Genomic DNA, 21,244 nt, shown 5'->3' on the forward strand with positions numbered 1-21,244 from the left:
ATTTGGACCTTTTATTTTTACATCGCTTCTATTTAGTTACACAATGCAGCGCAATTTTTTGTTATATACCATCTTTATGAACTTGAATTATATCCATCTTATACATTCCATCAATATTGTTTTGTTGGTTCAATCCCTGACTTTCTGTAAGATTTCCTAGCGAGATGTGTTCAATAGTATTGCCTTTGTTCTTTGTGTTTTGGATATTCAAAATTCGTTTGTTGAACACTATTTGGTTCAATGGGACCATGGCTCAGCCTTGTGCTCCAGCAGTCGAGTCATCCAAATGTGACTGCTCAACCAAACTGTATTTGTGTTCTTAAAGTTATTTTGAAGAAAAATAAGAAGTGAAAATTCTTATGCAGCATGTTGTATTTCTTCTTTCATGCTGCAGTAAAAAAATTATTTATGTTTAGTTCTTATCTCCCTTTAGTCAGTTGGTACCTCAAGATTTCTGAATCATCAGAAACCAAAGAATTGAGATATCTGCAACATAACATGACCTAGACTTGGTTTTATTCACTGAATGAAGCCATGGAGGACAATGGAACAAACTGGACTAGCATTTGTGTTGAGATAGAAAAAACATATTGGGAAAGTAAGAAGAGAAAAATCATGAACCGCAAGGTTCTTCCTCAGAATTCATGGTGTTTCTGGTTTGTATCGCAATGGAACAACCATCTCATCAAGTGCAAGATCAGAAGAGAACAAAGAATTTGCATTCAGGCTCACAATCACTTCATCTGCAACTGCAATTGGTATCAAGTACTACATAATCTTTCAGAATCAATGTTCTGCGGTGGATCTGAGCATGACAAGTTGGATAAAACACTTCTATTAAAATCCTGAATCATATCAGCAGAGACGTAATTACTTCCATGAAGCAACACATACAAACAGATGAATCAAAGCATACAATTGAAAAGGAGGTACATGGAGGAAAAAAAAAGATGTTTCGAAGAACAATATGCTCTGATTTGCCCAAAACTCCCTATATAGTACACAGAGCCAATCTTTTCAGCCCGAAATCCTCTAAGTCGACTTGATCATACAGTTATCCTGCAGGAAATGGGAAACATATCTGATTACTTTGCATTGGAGCATTAACTAAGCTGCAATAACGTGGCATTGACTCAGATCTTAGTTGTTGAAGGTAGTGCCACAAATCTTTGGGTGAAAATCAAAACTTGAACTGTTGACCAGGTCCTCTAGCTTGCTATAGGACGGACACTGTTCTTGGCACTATTAAGTTCATTAGCATCAAATAGTATTTATCTTAGGATCTTTCGCAGCTGTGATGATATTAGTAAGATGTTACAAAAGTAAAGCAAATGCATTTGCACTTCTGCAAATTAAATAAAATATTATTGAAGTTCGAGCACTTAGTTCAGTAGTAAAATATCAGGTCATTAGAGTCCGAAAAGTTGGATTGAAATGCATAAATAAACTTTAGAATCAATGATATGACTCATCTCGACACCTAATAGTTCCAGCCTATCAATTTCTTTGAGGACAGTGATCTCTGAATGAACATAGTTTGACGTAGATTTCAGAGAACACAACCAATAAACAATTACCTGATTATGGAAACATTGACCCTCCAATTGGAGCACCAATATGAATGGGGCATCAGTTGTGATTACAAACTGATGCCAACCAAGTCAAAGAGCTTCTCAGCTTGGTCCGGGAAAAATGTTATAAACAGGTAGGCACCTGCAGATGAGCTCCCATAAGATAGGGTGAGGAGCTGATGCACTAAATTTGTCTGAAATAGTGTAGTCAAGTAATCTTACTGATAAGTACAGTCCCGAGAACTACTGAAATCTTTCCTTGTACAGTTACGAGGCCGGCTTTTCCTGCATTCTGCAGCTCAGTTTTCCCGACAGATTCAAACGTTCCTGCAAAGATATGGTACAATATTTATTAAGAAGAAACTTGAAAACAATAGGCATCAACAGATCCTGTGAACAGCTGATATGTTTCTTAGGCCCCGTTTTCTTCCACTGACTTATTTTTAGCACCCGTCACATCAAATGTTTAGATACTAATTAGGAGTATTAAACGTAGACTATTTACAAAACCCATTACATAAGACGAATCTAAACGGTGAGACGAATCTATTAAGCCTAATTAGTCCATGATTTGACAATGTGTTGCTACAGTAAACATTTGCTAACGATGGATTAATTAGGCTTAATTAGGCTTAATAGATTCGTCTCGCCGTTTAGATTCGTCTTATGTAATGGGTTTTGTAAATAATCTACGTTTAATACTCCTAATTAGTATCTAAACATTCGATGTGACACGTGCTAAAAATAAGTCAGTGGAAGAAGTTAACGTTTGGTACCTGGCTTCACTGTCTGAAGACCTGATGTGATACATGCAATATTTTGGAAGCCTTCTCTCTCCAGTGCATCTGCAGCTGCTGCTGACCTTCAGCAGGCAAGGGCGGAGCAAATAAGCAACTGATAGTCTGATACCAGATCATCCAACTACCCATGTAAAGTATAAGAATCCTGTTCTTATACAAACTTTATTATCCTCTCTGATTGCAAAATAGTTTGTTTTATTATCTGTGTTGGTCGAACTTTTAAAGTTTCAAATATAAATATTTAGACAATTATATAAACTGAGAACATAGAATTGCTACACCTCGATTCATTACTAAAATCACTTTGGATAATTCATCACTCTTGTTTCATTTGGAATAACATGTATTGGTAGAAACTAACTAGTCAAATTCTAAAAATGGAAACTGTGCTAACGTCCTAAACGACTTACATTTGAAATCACATGGAGCACCTTTCAAAGTACAGTATAACTGTGTAAGCAACTAACTGAGTGTCCAATTTGCTAGCTTAACATGTACTGACAGAGGAACATATGACTGTCACTGAATTCCTCGGTCACAAACCTGAGCCCTTCCTGGCATACAACCAGCAGCTTGCTCTCCGGCTTGAACTTGTCCTTCACCGTCTTGGCGAAGTCCGGGTTGAGCTTGGTGAAGGGCAGTCCGAAGAATAGCCCGGCGAAGTTGTTGTGCAACTGGCGCTTCACGATCGTCCCTTTTTTGCAAAACAAAATTAAACAAAACGTTGTAACAAAAAAGAAATGCAGGGAGTTTGTTCCCATACCAATGTCGTTGTCTTGGTTCTCGATGAAGAGGGGCACGTGGGTGGAGGAGTTGATGTAGGCCCTCTCGCGCTGCGTCCTGTCCCTGATGTCCAGCACCGTGTAGCCCTCCTCGGCGACGAGCCTCTTCGCCTCGTCGGCGTCCACGAAGCTCACCTCGGCGCGGACGGAGACGGCGGCGGCGCAGGAGCTTCTCCTCCTACTTGGGGACAGGCTGACTCCTGTGGGCTTGCAGCCCGGCCTGATCCTCACGGCTATCCAAGAACCTCTGTGAAACATGCAGACAAATCCTCCAGATTTCAGAAGAACGAAGACCGGGAGGAGTAGACTGGGAGAAGAAATCTTAGCTCACCTGAGAGGAGAGAAAGCAGTGGATAGGCCAACAACTGCCATTTTTGACCTTCACTTGATTTTTTTCTTCCTTTCGAATTTTTTTGGTTCTGAAATGGATTTTTTTCTGGGGATTTTGTGAAGGTTTTGGGGGGAGATGCAGCAAGCTGCAGAGCAGAGCTCAGCAATGGATTTTGCTGAAAGAGCAAGAGCGAAATCTAGGGAGCCAATGGGATTGCGCCAAGTAGGATCCACGGTGGAGTGCGGGAAGAACGGTAGAGTGGGTCCCAGTTGGCATATGTGGATCTTGTGTGCCTGGCGCCTCTTTTGTGCTGATTCCTCTTGTTTTGGACACTTGTGCTGGACAGACCACCAGCCTGGTAAGGTCTTGCAAGATCTTGTATTGTACATGGCCGCTGAATCTGTAAAACTTTTTGAGAAACTTTTTTCTAGGAAATTAAACTTTATCTCAAGCATGCCGAGCAACAATCTATCAAGATGCTACGATATGGTAAATATACCATAGATGAGCATCAACCACTGCAACTACAAATGTGCAGATGGCATCACATACGGAAACATGGACCAAACATCAGCAAGAACCAACAATGAATAAGATCGCAGATTAAACACCGATGAAAGAAACCATCCACCACTTGCATAAATTGTGAAATAGGGCAATTCGCAGTGCAGAGTTCGAAATCGGCAACCCCGACGCTACCTGGACAGACAAACCAGTGCCTTGGATTTACAATTCGAACTTCAGAGCACCAACCAGCAGTAATGGTGAAAATTACTTCCAAACATTTTAGATCAGGACCATTGCTAAGTCTATCTGCTACCTTTAATATGAACAGACTACATTGCGTGCTTATATGGAAACGGAACTCTTCGGTATTGACCAAAAAACTAGTCTACTAGCATGTCTGTAGCAGTAAAGGAACTCTGAAACAGATGCTGCTCTTCCCATTCAGGATGGCTAGTGGTGGCCTTTTTTCTCTTCATTAGTAGTTCTCATTCCAGTGACATCCAGCAGTACAGAAGTCAAAGCGAGCGCAGACCCTGACAAGACAGCTGTCCGGGAGCTCCCAACTGCATGAAACAGCAATGTCAGATTAACAAATTCGTATTTACTTCATCAACAAGCTATTCGCACAATGCAAGAAGAGTATCACACATATTAGGACCATCAGAGCGGATATTAGGACCATCAGAGTGGGAGAGTAACAGGAGTTATGTCAAAAAATGGCCTACTCCTTCCATATTTAATATATGTAGGCACAAATTATGTCAAAATTAGCACTGAAGCATTGCTTATTGTTTCAAGTTGAAATCTTCCCAAAGGTAATTAACATCATAGAACTTCTGACAACACAGGATTCTCCTATATATGAAGAATCGCATACACCAAATCTAATTCCAAAGTAACCTTTGTGATATGACATTTCTCATTAATGCAACTAAACTAATCAAAAAACTAAATTTCCCCTAGAGTTGGAAGCTAATTTCAACTATGCTGTATAAGAAATTTCACAAACTTGATTAGGGAATTGAGGGAACAGGTGGTAAGAAATAAATAGAAAGAGTTCAAATAAAATAGCATCAACAGCAGTTCATAGAAATGCTAACCGAAAGTTAACACATATTCCATAACATTGATGGAATGTGTTCTTGGTGGCATTTCAGGCTACGCATAATAACTGCAGCAAGATAAACGTCATACCTCTGAAACCCATAGCAGCACCAGTAGCAAAACCAGCAGCAACACCATTGAAAATGTCCTTCTTCATCCTGTACTTTTCAAGAGCCTGCTCGACACCAACATATGTAGCTCCAATAACTGCAAAGTTAGCTGCATAATGCCCACACACCTTGCCAGTTCTGATCAGCTGAGGATACTTGATGTTACTGCCAACCTGAGGCCCATCGTGCAGCATAGAAAATAGTGCACCCCACACACTGCCAGCAGCTAAACCAATGCCTGCAGCCTTGCCTGTCTCCATGACAATTTCCTCACCCACCAAACCTCTCAAGTTGGAATCCTCCATGCTCCCTGTCAACCAGAGAATGACAGATAGTACAACAAGAGAATGAGAACTCAGGATATCACAATGAGTATTACTAAATTCAATCAACCACAGAACGCATTAAGTTGATGATGCACAGACTAATGAAACAATGACACAAACTGGAACCAATATTGATGTTATGCTTTGCAATCAGCGATATGAAAGATATCCAGTTATATCAATGTCCTGTTCTTGATGGTTCATACCAATGATAAGTTACACTACCTTTATTTACATTTGACTTCAAAATACAAAAGGTTCTAGTCAGTAAAGGGAAAATTTAGGTCCTGGCCTCGAACATATGAAAAGGTAGAAGTCTAAGCATGACTGCTGTATATATTCCATTCATACATCTGCACAAACATTGTAGCACCTAAGCTTGCAGAAGCGATAGACAGCACACACTCTATATACATAACACATATGGTTGAGCAACTCAACATTTCCAGAAAATGGCATCTCAGGAATCATGATAACATATAATGCTGAAAAGTTTATTAACGATTTCAACTTATACATGTTCCACTGCAACCCTGGATTTGGATGACGCATCCACAGTGTTTGTTCTTTCATCAATGTGAACATGAAAAGAATAACCATTCACAACCCCTTATTAAAAGTATGATCAGCAGTGAAACACATCAATTCTCACCAATATCACTCACATTCACACTAAAAAACTGATGCAAATGATTTACATTACTAGTATTTCTTAATTAGCAATATCTAAGTAAATCAGCATTAGCTCACATAAAAAGAAAACATCATCATTATGCCTAACAGTGTTAAAAGCCAGGCTTGCGTACAGAGAATTCACTCAATACTATTAAGATGTTGTAACAGAAGTGCTGTAACCACAAGCAGAGAAAAATGCCACGGCATGATCGGATTATCCTATTTATGGGCTGAAAGGCTCAGGAAGGAAGTGATCCCAACGCACATGTGGGATGATCACCACCACACACAAACTTCACGAATTTCATCAAAAAACAACTGGATGAATCGCAACGAAAGCGGAGAGCCTCTGTTCCAGATTAATGCACCGCACTTAAAGACTAAGCAATTAACATTATCTAAGAAACAAACGAAACAAGCAGTTCCAAATAGACGCACTCTACGCCAACTCGAATAACGTGTTCCACACCGCAAGGGGCAAAACATCATCTGAGTATCAGCGGATTTCAGGGGCGGGACTTCTCTTCTCCAAAGTTTCGGGAAATAAGCGACGCCATCCTAATCGAACCATGGAATGGAGGGTGATACACGATTAACTGAATCGAATGCAGATAACGACGAAGGATTCGGGTACTCCGTACTCCCGATCGAGAAGAAAACCGAACCATAAGCGCTGAGCACGACGGAATCCATCGAATCCGAGCAAGCAAAGCAAGCAAACGAGGGTTGGTGTTGGTAACCAACGTACAGGAAGGAAGGGAGCGAACCGAGAGGCGAGTGGCGGCCGGTGGGGCGCACGGGGCGGGAGGATCCAGGCGGGTGTCGTGCTCGGCGAGTCGGCGGCGATGCGCTGCCTGGCAGCCTGCCCTGCCTTCCCCTCTTCGCTTGCGGTGCCCGTGTCCGTCCTCTCCTCGGCTTCCCCCTCTCCTCCAGTCCTCCTGAAGGAGAGGCGAGGCTTGGCTTGCGCCGCAAGAAGATTAGGTCTAAGTTGCAAAATTAGGCCTCTGCTTTTTTTTTACTGCTCTCGGTTTATTTAGGGTCTGTTTGCTGTCCTGCACCGGCGTGAACAGGCTCGCCGCATGCACCCTCTTTAATTTGGTTGCCGGTTCGACCCCTCGAGCCACACCCTACGCGTGCAAAATGCCCCCCGCGGCCAGGCTTCGCGGATACAAGGCGAGCGACCGTTTCTACCGGGCCTAGCTCCCACGGTGCAACGGCGGACACGCGGGAGGTGAAAAGTTGGCCAGCAGGAGCTCGCGCCATTTCGCTAGGGTTACCTCCCCTTTTCGCGCCACTCGCCGCAGATATATCCCCCTCTCCGCCGCCTCCGCTTCCCATCGGTCACCATTCATCTTCTTCGTTAGATCTGAGGTGCTCCCATCTCCTCTCTTCCTCTCGTTTTCATTGATTCGGTTCATCGATTCGCGTTGTATTGATCCCCTCCCTCCTTCGTTGCTTCCTAGGTGCTCTGGATCTGAGTTCTTGCACAGGTAATCTGATTTGTTTCCCCCTCCCGCATGCGCTCGACCTGGCTCTGGGAGCCTAGCAAGCTGGCTGGTACGAGCCAGGCTACCCTCGTCCGAGCAACCAAACGTACCCTTATCCAACTAATAGAGTGTTGAATCCTACTTCGACCATGTGCCAGGCTGCCAGCTGGGCCGAACAGGCCTCTACCCGCCTTTCGTTTTTCTTTTTTGCTTTTATAGAGGATTTTTTTTTTCTTTTCGCTAATCGCTATATATCGAGCTGGGCCGAACTGTTTGCCGTGCTCAAAGGAGTTCAAGGAGCCCACGCAATCGTCGTGTCATGAATTTTTTTATTTTTATATTGTTTTACAAATTTGCACAAATAAATAGTCGAACCAAAAATTTGCAAAAATAGATCTATGCTGCCAGACCAAATAGCGGTAGGACTAACGGCGGAAGGATGCCGGCCGCGCCGTCGTGGCTTGGTTCACTAGTTGAGACGGCGGTAGGCCACGTACCGTTGTTTCGTACGGCGGTAGGCGGCCTACCACCTTTTCAAGCGGTGGTAAGTGGCTAGCATTCGGTTTAGCCGGGTTAGGATGTTATAGCCGGTTGAAACGGCTATAGCCGTTTCAACCGGCTATAACTCTGCTTTAATTATTTTCTCTTTATTTTTTATGATATTTATGAAAGTAAAATATGTAGTTCCATTGCAATATGTAACTTCGTAATTTGAGGCTATAACTCTGTTTTAAATATTTTTCCATTATTTATGTATGACATTTTTGAAAGTAAATAGATAGTTCCATTGCAATATGTAACTTCGTAATTTGAGGCAAGAACTCTGTTTTAAATATATTTCCTTTATTTTTGTATGACATTTTTGAAAATAAAATATGTAGTTCCATTGCAATATGTAACTTTGTAATTTGAGATAGGTAGAGTGATTGAACGAAATAATTGAAAATGATTTAACTCCCAGCCATTAGATACATAGCTGTTTCCAGCGAGATTACAATGGATGGAAACGGACAAGCATGGATCTCATAGCCTGCACCGGCCTAGCTATCAAAATGTACACAGAACACACTGCGTAACATCATAGCCTGCACCGGCCTACATAAAGTAGTCTGCGAATTATCACACATCGTACCAAAATCGTACACATAATAGCCTACACCGGGCTACAAAAGATAAAAGAGGTCGTACACTTTAAATGCGTCCTCGCTTGAAATGAGGCTCACCACGACCATGACCACGCCTCGCTGCCCGGTGCGTTCTCTGGTCTGGTATTGGTTGTACGTCAAGGGCTCCCGTGGGGCAACGTCACGAGGCGGACGTCCTGCTGCGGTTGCAGGTGGTGTCACGAAGTCCTAGGTCCCGTCCTGTGTAGGAGCCTCCGGGGCGTCACCCAACTGTGAAGGACCGATACATCAGGCTTGGGTCTCAACATTTCATCCACCCATGCATGGACGTTGGACCTCTGTCCCTCCTCCTTGACGGAGTCCTCCGAAGCCCCTCTGCAGTCTGCGAACCCTGTTATCCAACCAAAGAAACGGTATTGTTAGTTTCGTTGCGTATTTAAAATGGAATAGAAAACATGTATTCATCACGCACCGTAGTGGCGTAGCTCTATGCCTGGTGCAACAAAAGAGGGCCTCGCTCCACTGTAAGCTCCGTACATCTGCGGGTTGTGTTAAGAAATTATAAGTTAGTAAGGTGAATAGGGTGCCAGTTTCATCAATGGTATATGACAAAATAACGATCATGTACCTCTTGGGGTCACGTACTGCGGAACAGGGAACGGGCCAGCAGGGGCATACCAAAACGGTGGTGGTGTCAGTGGGCCCCAGGACGGCCCGGCTGCTGGTGCATGTGCCTGTGGTGCAGTACAGGGGCTAGGGTACAGCGGACGAATGGGTGGCTGAGAGGACGTACCCGCCTGGTGAGTAGGAGCTGCAGAGGACAAACGGGGGTAGGCAGCCCGTGGTGGAGGCACGATGTCCGCGTGATCGCCACGGCAGCTGACGGCCCACAGGAACCTATTGCAAGCACCCAAGGCCCTCCTGTACAGCGTCTCGTGCTGCTCCACAGACAACTGGTAGAAGTGCTTGACACCATACCTTAGCTCAGTGGCGACCTTTGTAATAACGTCATACTTTTGGCAAGAGGATAGGGTTCAAGTTAGCCACACCACATGATGCAAGTTGAGTAACAGAGATGATGCAGAAGCTTACCGCGACGTCGAAGTTGACGTCCCTCAAGCGCGAGTACGTCTGCATCAAAAGCACGGTCTCCGTCGGTGGCTGCCTCGGAACGTACGTGACTGGCATCCTGGTCCTTGGCAAGAACCAACGAAGGTACGCTGTGAAAGTGTCGTCGTCGTGCGCACGGTCCTCCTACACAAACCTCGTCTAATGCGGTCATCCACATCTCGACCCACTGAACCATCGTCGGACCCCATTGGGCCCAGGCCCACCACCACCCTGATGGGTAGCCCTAACATAACCATTGTGCAGCGGGTTAGATAAACGAAAATTTTTATTGGAAGGAGAATGAAAGGGTGGGGTGTACCTGTGAATGGTGGCCGGGACTGCTGATGTAATAGGAAGTGGGGACCGCTGGTACAGGCAGAACTATCTCATGACACGGTGCACCGCGTAGTCCTCGACGTGGATGTCCTAGACCAGTGGCCTCATCGGCCTCCAGTAGTCCATGTCCTGATGGCACAACGAAGAGAGGCCATACGGGGCACGAGCGTACACCTCGTCCATGGTGTAGGGTCTCCACCTCACATCGGTATCGACAAGAGCGTCGAACTGACCGACGAAGTCCGGGTACGACTTCTTCATCTACCCAGTTGTAAACCTCAGCTAGGTTTGTAGTCATTATACCCCACCAACCACCTCCCTCATCAAAGAGTAATGCCCACTTTTCCTTCGGCTCATGCTCAATTCACTGTGAGAAGCTCTTGATGGACCTTCCTCGTCTTTGCTTGACATTCGAACCATCGAGCCCAACATCCTCCACGGACACAGGGTGGTCCGCCTCGCTGTTGACCGGCCTCTTGTCTAGGTTGTTAAGTTTCTTCCATAGCAGGTTGAATTTCCTCTCCTGATTCTAGCTGCATAGATGCTTGAACAATGTCATAAGGCTCTTGTTCTTGAATTGCCTATGGAAGTTTGCACCCATATGCTTCGTGCACCACCTACTCTTCAAGTCCGGCCATATCGCCACCCCGCAACGCTTGACACTTCCACTCTGTAGGTCTTCGATTGCTTGTAGAATGCCTTTGTGCCAATCATGAATGAGACAAACCCCCTCCACGTCCTTCAGAATCATATTCTTCACCCTCTCCAGGAACTAATACCAATTATCTCCAGACTCTTTCTTCACAAATGTGATCACAAGTGGCAACACCTGATTGTTGCCGTCGGACCCAATAGCTACCAATATTGTTCCTTTATATCTTCCAGTCAGAAATGTGACATCAATGCAAATGACTGGTCGACATCGCTGGAAAGCCTCAATGCAAGGACCCAAGGTCAGGAATGACCGTTGTAGGACTTGTTTGCCTGGAAATTGAGCACATGGATAGGCTTTCACGTCGTAGAAGCTTTCTGGGTTCCTCTGGCATATGGTGTGCAACAGGACAGGGAGGTTGTCATAGGATGCTTCGAACGTACCCTACTTCACCTCCAGCACCTTCTGCTTCACTCGGTAAGCTTTGTTTTATCTAATCTTGTACTTGAACTTCTCCTCTATGACACAAACAATCGACTTGGGCTCGAAGCTGGGATTCTCCACTATCTGAGGATACATATATTGAGCAACAAAATCAGCAGTGAGGTTGCGATGTGTTTCTTCCAATTCATCCAACAAGCATTGGTGCTCAGCCACTCTAGTCACCTCCCAGTAATCCTTCCACTTCCCCTTGTATGCGTGCACCCTAAACGGGCAATCATTTCTCGCACAGCGGACATCATACACTGTCGGGTTGCTCTTCTCTACCCTGAACTGACGTTGCAACGATAAAGTGTACAATCGCTTCACAGATGCCTTCACCTCATCCCCACTAGGGTACAAAGCACCCACGCAAACCTCATTCTCCCTATACTCCCAAGGGACATTTTCCCCTACATTGACCTGCAGGGTGGAATGGTCATAAGTTGACCAGTTTCACAGGACAGGATAAGCATCTTCCTCATCCGATGAGTCATCATCCATGGCACCATTGGTCTCCTCTCCTTCCCTCTCCACCTGTTGAACTAACTCAGCAATTTCTTCCCCCTCATCAGCCTCCCCATTTGGCTCACGGGCTGCAACATCATTCTCTACATCTCCCCCTTCTTCTCCATCGTCATCAACTTCTTCATTTGCCCCATCAGTACTCTCCACATCTTCCTCAGCTTCAACTTCAGCACCTTCCATTTCTTCTTCCATCTGACTGCTAGACCCAGGCTTCGTGAACAGTTGAACACACCATATGAGCGGTAAACCGTGCCTCGTGCAAGCCTTTACGTAAGCTCGGTAGCTTGGGGTTCCTTCAAGCGGGAGCAGCTCCCAAAAGTTTATGTTGGGCCATCTCTTCACTACAGCTCTCACAGACACATCCACTTGATCTCTATCAATACCAAAATCCTTACAAAGCCACCTGCATATGCCCCCCAAGTTCTGTCTCTTCCTCTTGGTAAATACTTAAAGAAATACTGAAATCCACTCAAATCTACCCCTTCTGGACCATATCTAACCTCCCCCGGACTATAGAACACTTGGAAATATAAACTATCTGACATGCCTACCAACATACACGAAACGAGCAGTCCAAATTACTCTCAATAACTTAAATCAGTTAACTAGAATGACACCTTCATTTTAATAAATGGTGGAATCATTTAATTCTGTCATCGACACTAACAACTATTTAAAAGAAACTAACCTTACGAACTAATTCATTTCATTTTACCTAGTGAATATACACGATACTATCATAGCCATTTACAAAATATACGTGATACTATCATAAGCAATTACCCGATCAATATACGCTACAAGCACAAAAGTTCTAACTAAATCTAATAATATAACCATAGCATTGCAAATAAAATTAATCTAAATTTAATATACCTAAATCAACAACCTAATTTAACTGTCAACTAAATCCCTAAGCTAAATTCACTAAATTATCTAACCTACATTTTCCTATATCTCAAATCCACTAGACTAACTAAACTAACTACTACATTTATCTAAACTACTACATTTATCTACTTCTAGATCTATTCACTAAACTAACTAAACTAGGGGATTACAAAAAATACCTGTAACGACGCGAGGAATAGGCATTCAATCTCACCTTCCTCCCTCCCTCCCTCCCTTTCTTTCTTTCTTTCCTTCTCCCTCCCTTCCTTTCTTCTCCTCTCCCTCCCCTCCCCTCCCTTCCTCTTCTCTGTCTGGCTCTCGGGCGGGCGCACAACAAATGAAAGGGGCAAGCGCCCTGGTGCCTACGTGCGGCGCTTATATAAGCGCGGCCCCTATGGTAGAACCGCTCAACTTAAACTGGCTTAAGTATGCCTAATTAATGTCAGAATAGCAATTATCCAAAACGCACTTAAAACAGTGTAAGTCCGGTAGTCCATCGAGGGTTCACAGAACTCCTCAAAAATCTCCATGGTGTATTCCATAGCCATACATAAGGATCGCTTCCAAGATGAGATAGCATCAACAAATATTACATTTTTACATACATACCAGAGGTACGATTTATTACAAACCATAGATTGAAAGAAACTTAACAGTGCAAGTTAAACCATTACTGAGAGTTTCAAACATAAACCAGTCTGGGGCAAGTAATTAAACATCTAAGTTTTATTCTGGGTATCATGCGACTCATGAGATACCCTAGTTCTTCAGAGCTTCCTCCTCGGTGGGTCCCTGCTGGGTTTCTTAAAACAACAACAAAGGATCCCCTGAGTACGAAATACTCAGCAAGTCTGACCTGACTAACCAATATAGATAGATTCTCTTTTACTGAATGATAGTTGTTTGGTGTACTGGCTGACTCACATTTTGCAGAAAAGCTTACTATCAGTGGAACCTTGGTTTTGTTATTTTATTTTAGTTTGATTTTTACCTAACCCGTCTAGATGAATAAAACATTTTGAGCACTCAATGGGACTAAGCCATACAATATATTAATTCCAGGAAAAATATTATATTCAAAGAGATTACACTACCATGCTTAACAATGATCAAAGTGCATTCATAACCGAGAATTGCGGCAATCCGGACCGATTTACATCCTGCAAGAGATACCCGACCACCAGCTATGTACAACTGTACGGGTTGTACACAACAATCTTTCAATTAGTCGTACCCAAAGATTGAGAATATGACTACCCGAACCTAGGGACGCACCCACACATGGGACCCCACGTCTAGCATAGTCTCCATGTGAGTTTCAAGCTACGCTCCTGCCATTCTCCAGCACGTCAAGCACAGGTACGAAATATTCCCGATCAGAGAGCCAACTAACCTACCGAGCTTTGCTGGTCCTATACCCAGTAAGCAACCAGGTAAAATCACTTGATCAAAGGTTAACATTAACTTAGCAGACAAAACTACCATCTCTAGCTTCTATTCGCATTTCCAAAATCTCAAGCCATTTCCTTGATTAACATGTATGACCATCTTAGCCTTAGTGTTGAGTAACCAAAGTTACTCATAGGTATCTAAACATTGCTAAGCATAGGATAGTTACTAATTAGTTGAATAGGTGGCAAAGATGTCCTTAATAACAAGGTTGGATTGTGCATAAAAAGTAAGTTTTCAATCAACTCCTAGACCTAATGCACATATAAAGAAATAACCATTAATTGGACTCATGAATAGTAATTTCCAAAAGTAGATGGGTTTAAATGCACCGGGGCTTGCCTTGATCCAAAAAAAAAAAGTTAGCATCTTCAGACGATCCTGCTTCACAGGGGATCAACTCGACAACCTTCTCAAACTCTGGAGGTTCTTCAGAAATTTCCAAAAAGTCCACCTCTGGAGCTTCAGTGTCTACGATTTAGTACATACAGGAGTTAGATATGCAAACTTTTGAACACATGACTATACAACTTTCCTTTGTGATAAAGTTGCAAGCAAATAAGTGACTACAAACCTATATCTTCATGATAAAAATGCAAGCCAACACTAAACTACCCATAAAAATTAACCCACAATTTTTAATTTCTTTACTAACCTACCTTAAGCCCTTTGAATAACAAAGCATTATTCAGAATTTATGCATTTAATAAAGGTTAAGCATTTATTTAAATACCTTAATCAAAAGGATTAAATAAATACTTAAATTTTATTATTTTGCCTAGGTTTTAAGAATTTTAATGCATAAAGGAAAATAAAACAATCCTAATAAATTGGTTTCACTATTTTTGACATTTCTACAATTTCTAATGAATTAAATGGTGATAAACGAATTTAAACTATTTATCTACAAAAGAAAAACCTATGATTATCCAAACCCCCCGAAAAACCTTTCTCACTCACCCCCTATCTACCCCCTGCGACTGACTTGCGGGTCCCAAGGCCCTCACTCTCTCCTAAAATCCTATTCAAACCGGCCCCTCTCCTATCCCAAGTCGCTAATAGGTGGGGCCGTAGCAGCAGGCTCTCCTTGTTCCTCACGCTAGGGATAGGGCACGGTGGGTTGGGGCGGGACTCGCCGGTGGCAGCCTCCCCGACGGCGTGGCCAGGCTGGGGGGCATCCCCAGGCCACGACGCACCCACGGGTGGCAGCGCCATGGCCGGTGGCCGGCCGGCGCAAGGCTCAGCAGCCGTGCAAGAATGGCCTTCGGCGTGACCTATGGCCTCTACACGACCTAGCTATGCTCCGAGGACCAAACAATCGAAGGGAAAGAGTTAGCACGGAGGAGCTCACCGAGAGGACAGTGGTGGTGGCTAGCGGACCAGAACGGTGGCGATTAGGGGCTTGCCGGCGAGGAACCGGAAAACGGATGGGCGTGGGGTGTCGCGGTGGCGCTAGCGGAGCTTCTGGCGGGCGGATTCGCGAAGAGGAGTGGTGGAGCGAGGGTGTTGGCTGGCGCTGGCGTTGCTCACCCGAGCTTCTGCTCGCACGATAGTAAAATGGCGGACGGTGAAATGATAAGCGCGGGAGCGGTAGAAATACGAGTTTTTCACCACGTGCATGCCGTCCACCTTGGCTCATGGCAGGCAAGTGTGGCGCGGACTTGTCCGTCACGCTGACCGGCGGGCGAGAGTGCCCGCGGCGGCTCGCTCCCTCCCTTCTTTCTTCTTTCTTCTCTCCGAAATCCAGATCTCAAAATCGACTGATTTCAAATCCAAACGTCCAAATATCCCTTAAGAAAACTTGTAGAGGAATCATCACTCTTCAATTGCTAGATTGTCCCCAAGACGAGATAAGCACTCTAGGACCAGGATTTTTAAGCCCAAAGTTCGGACAAAATCACTTTGTAACTGAACCTGTGCGATTCAGTTTCGTTAGGTTACGAACAGGGCCATTTGCCCTACTTTAGGCTCAATTTGAATAGCTCAAACTTGTTCCATGGGGTTCAACCCTCATCTATATTTGTTCGACAACTAACAAAGATTCCATTTTGTACAAGAACCCATATACCTTTTGCACTAAGTTTCTCTGAAATTTGCTCCAAACATTGCTAATCGCTGTGATTTTCAGACTTACAAATTTATTTCGGCTTCTCGGCTGAAATCAGCTCAACTTGAAATCTTTGGGCTCCATTATAAATTTGAATCCTCCACTTTCTCTGGCCCACAACACATCCAAAACTCCCTTTATCGAATTTGGAGGAAATCCAAAGTTCTACCTTTCATAGATTTGCACTTTTAGCTGAATCTCTCTCCTTCCTCGTGAAAAATGTCTGTGAACTTTTCTGGACATTGAACTTCAGCTTAACTAAATTTTCTCCTTTTGAACCTTGCTGTCAGAAACTTCAACGGCCAATTACGACAAAAATCAAAACTGCTCTTTCAAAAGTCCCTTTATGAAAGTTGTAGGAAATTTGCTGAATTTCAATTCATCTTACTACACCTCCTTCAGATTCCCAACCAATCGAGGGGAATTTCCTTCTGAACATGACTGTTAATTTTTCCCCTTTCAACAGCTAAGTCTTTGATAAATTATCTTCAGGTCAATTTTTGTGGCTAAAATTCAACAGAGGCTTGCTTAGAGCCCTTAAACAAAGTTGTAGGAAATGTTTGTGACTATCTTTGATACATTTGGAGTTTATGCTGATTTTGACTCTAAGGGTTCAAAATTTGCTTCCAAAACTAACTGTTACTGTTCATCCTCGAGTATTGACAGAATTGTCAATTTTTCTGAGCTCAAGGTTCAGATTGTGTTTACTCCATTTTTTCACTTAAAATCTCAAAACTTCCTTTATAGAAGTTGTAGAGAACCTATTTCTCTACATTTCTCTTATTCATCTCAAAAGCCAAATCTCTCTTTTTCCCTTCCAAAGTTGGTCCTGAAGCTGGCTGCCAATTCTTGCCTTTTACTGAATTGAAATTGCGCTGAATGGCTTCAATCTCTACAGAACAGTACCAAAATCCTCCATTTAATTTTGAATTTCCATTTAACGCTTCAAATGCCATTTGTTTCATGCCAAATTTGGAGATCATGCTAAGCTTGACATGAAAGTTCCATTTTGCCCATAAAACTAAAGGCTCATATAGCATTTCTCCAAAATCTCTTGAATCAATGTTCATTCCATTTAGTACTATTTTTCAAAGGCATTTATGCCTATATCTAGTCAGTGAACAGTAACATCCTCCATTTCTGAATTTTGGACAATTTACAGTCCATTTGCTTCTCAAATGGTCTCTTTAAGTTACAAATGTCCATAAGGTCCAAATTCATGCATTTGTCAAATTTTTATGAATTTGAAGCTCCTATTTGGCATATTTGGCTAAAATTTGACCAAAAGTTTACTTTGGCCATAAAAACTCATTAACCCCTAAATCTTTGTCATACCCTATTCTTGGCCATTCTTGAGTGTTTTTAACACCCCGGATGCTCTGCCATTTAGTTCTTGGCAGATAGTTTGATAGTAACTTGTTCCCCTCTTTGAGTTCTAATTCGGGAATTTAAATTCATGTTTCTTGGACCAAGAACTTCTGGAATGGTTAAACATAGATTAAAGATTTCATTTCTCAAGTTGTCGCCCAACTCTTGGTTGTGGGAGTCCTTTGAATTTGTAAATCTTGAATTTGAATCTTTGGTCAAATTTGACCCAAATTTGACTTTGGTCCATAATACCTCTGTTGCATCCAAATTTCGTCATTAACCTCTAAATTACCTTCTTAGGCTTTTAATAACACTGGGTGTTACAGCCCCGCCGGCTCATTTGGTGGAAAGGGGTGGCTTCTGCTGTTTGAACTAGCGGGGCGCTAGTTCCACCAGACGAAACGGCGACACCGCCTTGAAACCCACGCCTTTGCAACCCGTGGGTGGCTCGCCGGACAGGGGGCGGTAAGGGACTTACCGCCGTTTCACCCGGCAGTAAGACCCCTTACCGCCATTTCAATCGGTGATACAGGCCTACAGTCGTTTCGTCCGGCGGCATAGGTCTATTTCTACAAATTTTTTATTCGACTATTTATTTCTACAAATTCGTAAAAAATATATAAAAATAAAAAAATTCTCATGTCGTGGAGAACAAATTGAGGAGGCTTTGTAATGGAATGGTGAAAGTATTTTAGGCCCGTCTCCATCTGGCGTGGCTAAATTTAATATTTGTATAGTCAAATTTTAGGACATTTGGATTGGATCTAGATCCACATTCTTCTTTTGACCTACTCCAGCACAGTTCACCTAGCTCCTTCCTTCCACGAGCTTTCTCTTGTCAAAGCTTTCTTATTTTAACTCTAGCAAGAATCATGTCAGTCTTATCATAGTGTCACATCTTATGACCCTATTTGGAACAGTTTAAATTAAATCCCTCTTATAGTTAAAATAAGCACAAACTAGCTATCAAACTGTCCGATTTTTAATGTTCTTCTGACCGCGCTTCTCCTCCGCCGCTTTCATTTGTACTAAATGCAGCTGATCCAGATCCGCTTCTCAGAGATAAGCGCTTTCCCCATGTTTATGCAGCTTATTTGAGAAGTGTTTTCCCCAACGCTATACCAAACATGCCTATATCAGTATCTTCGAAGCTCCCACTGCCACCAGCTTTCACCAACTAATGGATTTCGTGAATCAATCTCTATTCTAGCCATGGTCCTGCACAGCAATTTACTACGAAATTGCTGAGAACAAGAGTTAGGTGCACTAATTTGTAGCCCTAGTAGTTCTCAATAATGGTAATATGTGCAAAGGTTTACGCTTCTATTCATTTTTTTTACTAATATATCATGCTCGGACGGCATGTGGGTTCCATATGGACAAAATGGGTCTAAATTTAAACCAAAGATGTAAATTAACAGATTCCGATACATGAGGAAGCACTAATAATACCCCTAAAATATACTCCTCCATTTTTTTTACATGTCACATTAGATTTATTCTAAATCAAATTTGTTCAACTTCGATCAAATTTATAGAAAATATAATAACATCTACAATATCAAATTTGTTTTTATTAAATTTACCATGAAATATATTTGATAGTGCATACATTTTATTAAATGTTGTTATATTCTTCTATAAATTTAGTCAAAAATTTTAGCAAATTTGACTTAGAATAATAAATTTAATGTGACACGTTAAAAAAATAAGAGGGAGTAGGAGTATTACGCTGAGAAAGCAAATTTGGACTTTTGATGGTTGAGATACACTACTACGGGCCAATTGTAATGAATTGAGTGGACCAACTGAAGGCCAGGTTATACGTAACATGGGCTTAGATATTTCAGCTAACCTGACAGAAAACATTGATGAGACTGCCCGGAGCCACCGTCGTCTTTGCCATTTGTACGTACGTATACCCCTCAAAAAAATTGTACGTACGTATCGACAGGAAAACCACGTCCTTTGCCCTAGACGCGATCGTGGAAACCAAACAACCATGCCATGCACGCGCCGCCGCCGGGTGGTGCAGCAGGCAGAGCACGCGAATGGCCTCCCGCCGTCGCCGATGGCCGTCACCCGCGGCCGGATCAGCTCCATTATTGACCTTCTCCCGCCTGATCTGATGCCCCTGATCGAGCGCCACCTCGGCTTCGTCGACCGTCTCGCCTTCGCCACGGCCTGCGGCGCCACGCCGCGCCGCCTGCTGAAGCCGGGGCTGCCGTGGCTCGTCATCCAGTACAAGGCCCCCGAAAAGGCGGCGACGCTCTTCTCCCCCGCCGACCGGTGCGCCGTCGCCGTCCGATCCCCCGGCCCGTCCATGCACGGGCACGCCGTCTCCATGGGTTCCTCGGGCGGGTGGCTTGCCACCGCCGACGCGCGCGGGGGCCTGCACCTCGCACGCCCGGTCACCGGCGAGCAGGCGGAGCTCCCGGCCATCACCACCATCCCTTTCGTCCGCCCGGTGGACTCCGACGGCCGCTCGTTCTCCGTCGACAGGATGGCCTTCATGCGGACTCGGGTCGGCGGCGGGCCGCCGTCGTCCACCATCTGGTCGGGGCCGTGAACGATGCCCGCCGGCCAGATGCGCTGTGGTTCTACCGCAAGGTCGTCCTCTCCGTCTCCGGCGCCTCCCCGCGCCATGGTAGCAGCTACGACGCCGCCATGCTCATCTTGGACATGCACCACGGCTTCCCGGCCTTCGCGTCGGCCGAGGACCCCGTGTGGAGGCTGGCATCCTCCCGCGCCGGCATCGAGGACGCGATCCACCACGCTGGCCGGTTCTACTCCGTCACGTACGCCGGCGAGGTCGAGGTGTGGGAGCGCCACCGGTGAGTTCGCTAGCAGGGTGGTCGCGCCCAGGCTGGTCAGCCACAACGACAAACACCGGCAGCGCAAATACCTCGCTGGGGCGTCGGACGGGCCGATGGCGGTGATGAAGGAGTCGAAGCAGGTCGAACAACGGCCGTACTACGTGTACGGCCGGTCGACGACGACGTGCGTGTTCAAGGTTCTTGTGCTCGACGAGGCACTCGGGCAATGGCAGGAGTCGACGGACATAGGGGAGGCGGCCCTGTTTGTGGACGAGAACAGCTCGACGTGCGTGTCGACGAGGGAGCACCCGGAGTTGAGGGCCGGCTGCGTCTACTTCACCAAGGAGAATGTGGGGTTGCGCCTGGGCTGGGCTATCCAGCTCCTGTGCTGGCCGGCGCCGGCGTGGTGGTTCGCCCCTTCCAGAGCTCGTAGGTCCGATGTTAAATCACACTTTGGATCTTGCTGAAACTGTAGGCTGTTTTGATTTTTTAAATATATTATTTTTACTATGTATATAAATATATACTATAACTAATAACTACAACTATTTAGAAAAGTCAAAACAATCTATAATTTATTTAGAAAAAGTCAAAACAATCTACAATTTGAAATGGAGGAATATTATTTACCAACATGAGCTTTGCCGGCCCCTCTAACCATTTTTTTTCTGAATTTCTTGCCTCAGTATG

General features: G+C 44.3%; 3 protein-coding genes across 4 annotated transcripts; 1 reads left to right on the plus strand and 2 right to left on the minus strand.

Moving 5' to 3' along the window:
- Positions 1–715: 715 nt before the first annotated feature.
- On the minus strand, positions 716–3,663 carry LOC117844580 (rhodanese-like domain-containing protein 9, chloroplastic). The gene is made up of 7 exons (XM_034725298.1): positions 3,485–3,663; positions 3,135–3,400; positions 2,915–3,065; positions 2,348–2,433; positions 1,794–1,898; positions 1,578–1,713; positions 716–1,059 (listed from the first exon to the last, which is right to left on the minus strand). Exons 1-6 carry the CDS (start codon positions 3,523–3,525, stop codon positions 1,640–1,642), a joined length of 723 nt encoding a protein of 240 aa, XP_034581189.1. The 5' UTR covers positions 3,526–3,663; the 3' UTR covers positions 716–1,059; positions 1,578–1,639.
- A 435-nt stretch (positions 3,664–4,098) lies between these two features.
- On the minus strand, positions 4,099–7,196 carry LOC117844581 (outer envelope pore protein 16-3, chloroplastic/mitochondrial). Of its 2 annotated transcripts, none has more exons than XM_072292173.1 (3): positions 6,955–7,196; positions 5,186–5,515; positions 4,099–4,554 (listed from the first exon to the last, which is right to left on the minus strand). In XM_072292173.1, exons 2-3 carry the CDS (start codon positions 5,508–5,510, stop codon positions 4,442–4,444), a joined length of 438 nt encoding a protein of 145 aa, XP_072148274.1. In that variant the 5' UTR covers positions 5,511–5,515; positions 6,955–7,196; the 3' UTR covers positions 4,099–4,441. The 2 variants fall into 2 exon arrangements, with proteins under 2 accessions (XP_072148274.1, XP_034581190.1); XM_034725299.2 differs by having other exon boundaries at positions 6,974–7,188.
- A 12,544-nt stretch (positions 7,197–19,740) lies between these two features.
- Positions 19,741–20,576, plus strand: LOC117844180 (uncharacterized). The gene is made up of 2 exons (XM_034724940.1): positions 19,741–20,262; positions 20,349–20,576. Exons 1-2 carry the CDS (start codon positions 19,741–19,743, stop codon positions 20,574–20,576), a joined length of 750 nt encoding a protein of 249 aa, XP_034580831.1.
- The last annotated feature ends 668 nt before the right edge of the window (positions 20,577–21,244 follow it).

The sequence above is a fragment of the Setaria viridis genome, chromosome 2 (assembly GCF_005286985.2).
Source record: "Setaria viridis chromosome 2, Setaria_viridis_v4.0, whole genome shotgun sequence".
Classification (NCBI taxonomy): Eukaryota; Viridiplantae; Streptophyta; class Magnoliopsida; order Poales; family Poaceae; genus Setaria; species Setaria viridis.

What these genes read in the sequence shown, in the direction of transcription:
- LOC117844580 (XM_034725298.1), bottom strand. Translation starts at nt 3,525, where the DNA reads ATGGCAGTTGTTGGCCTATCCACTGCTTTCTCTCCTCTCAG. An exon ending in GAACCAAGACAACGACATTG is followed by an intron (nt 3,066 to 3,134) that starts GTATGGGAACAA and finishes TTTGCAAAAAAG; the next exon opens with GGACGATCGTGAAGCGCCAG. An exon ending in TCTCGGGACTGTACTTATCA is followed by an intron (nt 1,714 to 1,793) that starts GTAAGATTACTT and finishes GCTCATCTGCAG; the next exon opens with GTGCCTACCTGTTTATAACA.
- LOC117844581 (XM_072292173.1), bottom strand. Translation starts at nt 5,510, where the DNA reads ATGGAGGATTCCAACTTGAGAGGTTTGGTGGGTGAGGAAATTGTCATG. An exon ending in TGCTGCTATGGGTTTCAGAG is followed by an intron (nt 4,555 to 5,185) that starts GTATGACGTTTA and finishes TGTTTCATGCAG; the next exon opens with TTGGGAGCTCCCGGACAGCT.
- LOC117844180 (XM_034724940.1), top strand. Translation starts at nt 19,741, where the DNA reads ATGCCATGCACGCGCCGCCGCCGGGTGGTGCAGCAGGCAGAGCACGCG. An exon ending in TGGCCTTCATGCGGACTCGG is followed by an intron (nt 20,263 to 20,348) that starts GTCGGCGGCGGG and finishes TTCTACCGCAAG; the next exon opens with GTCGTCCTCTCCGTCTCCGG.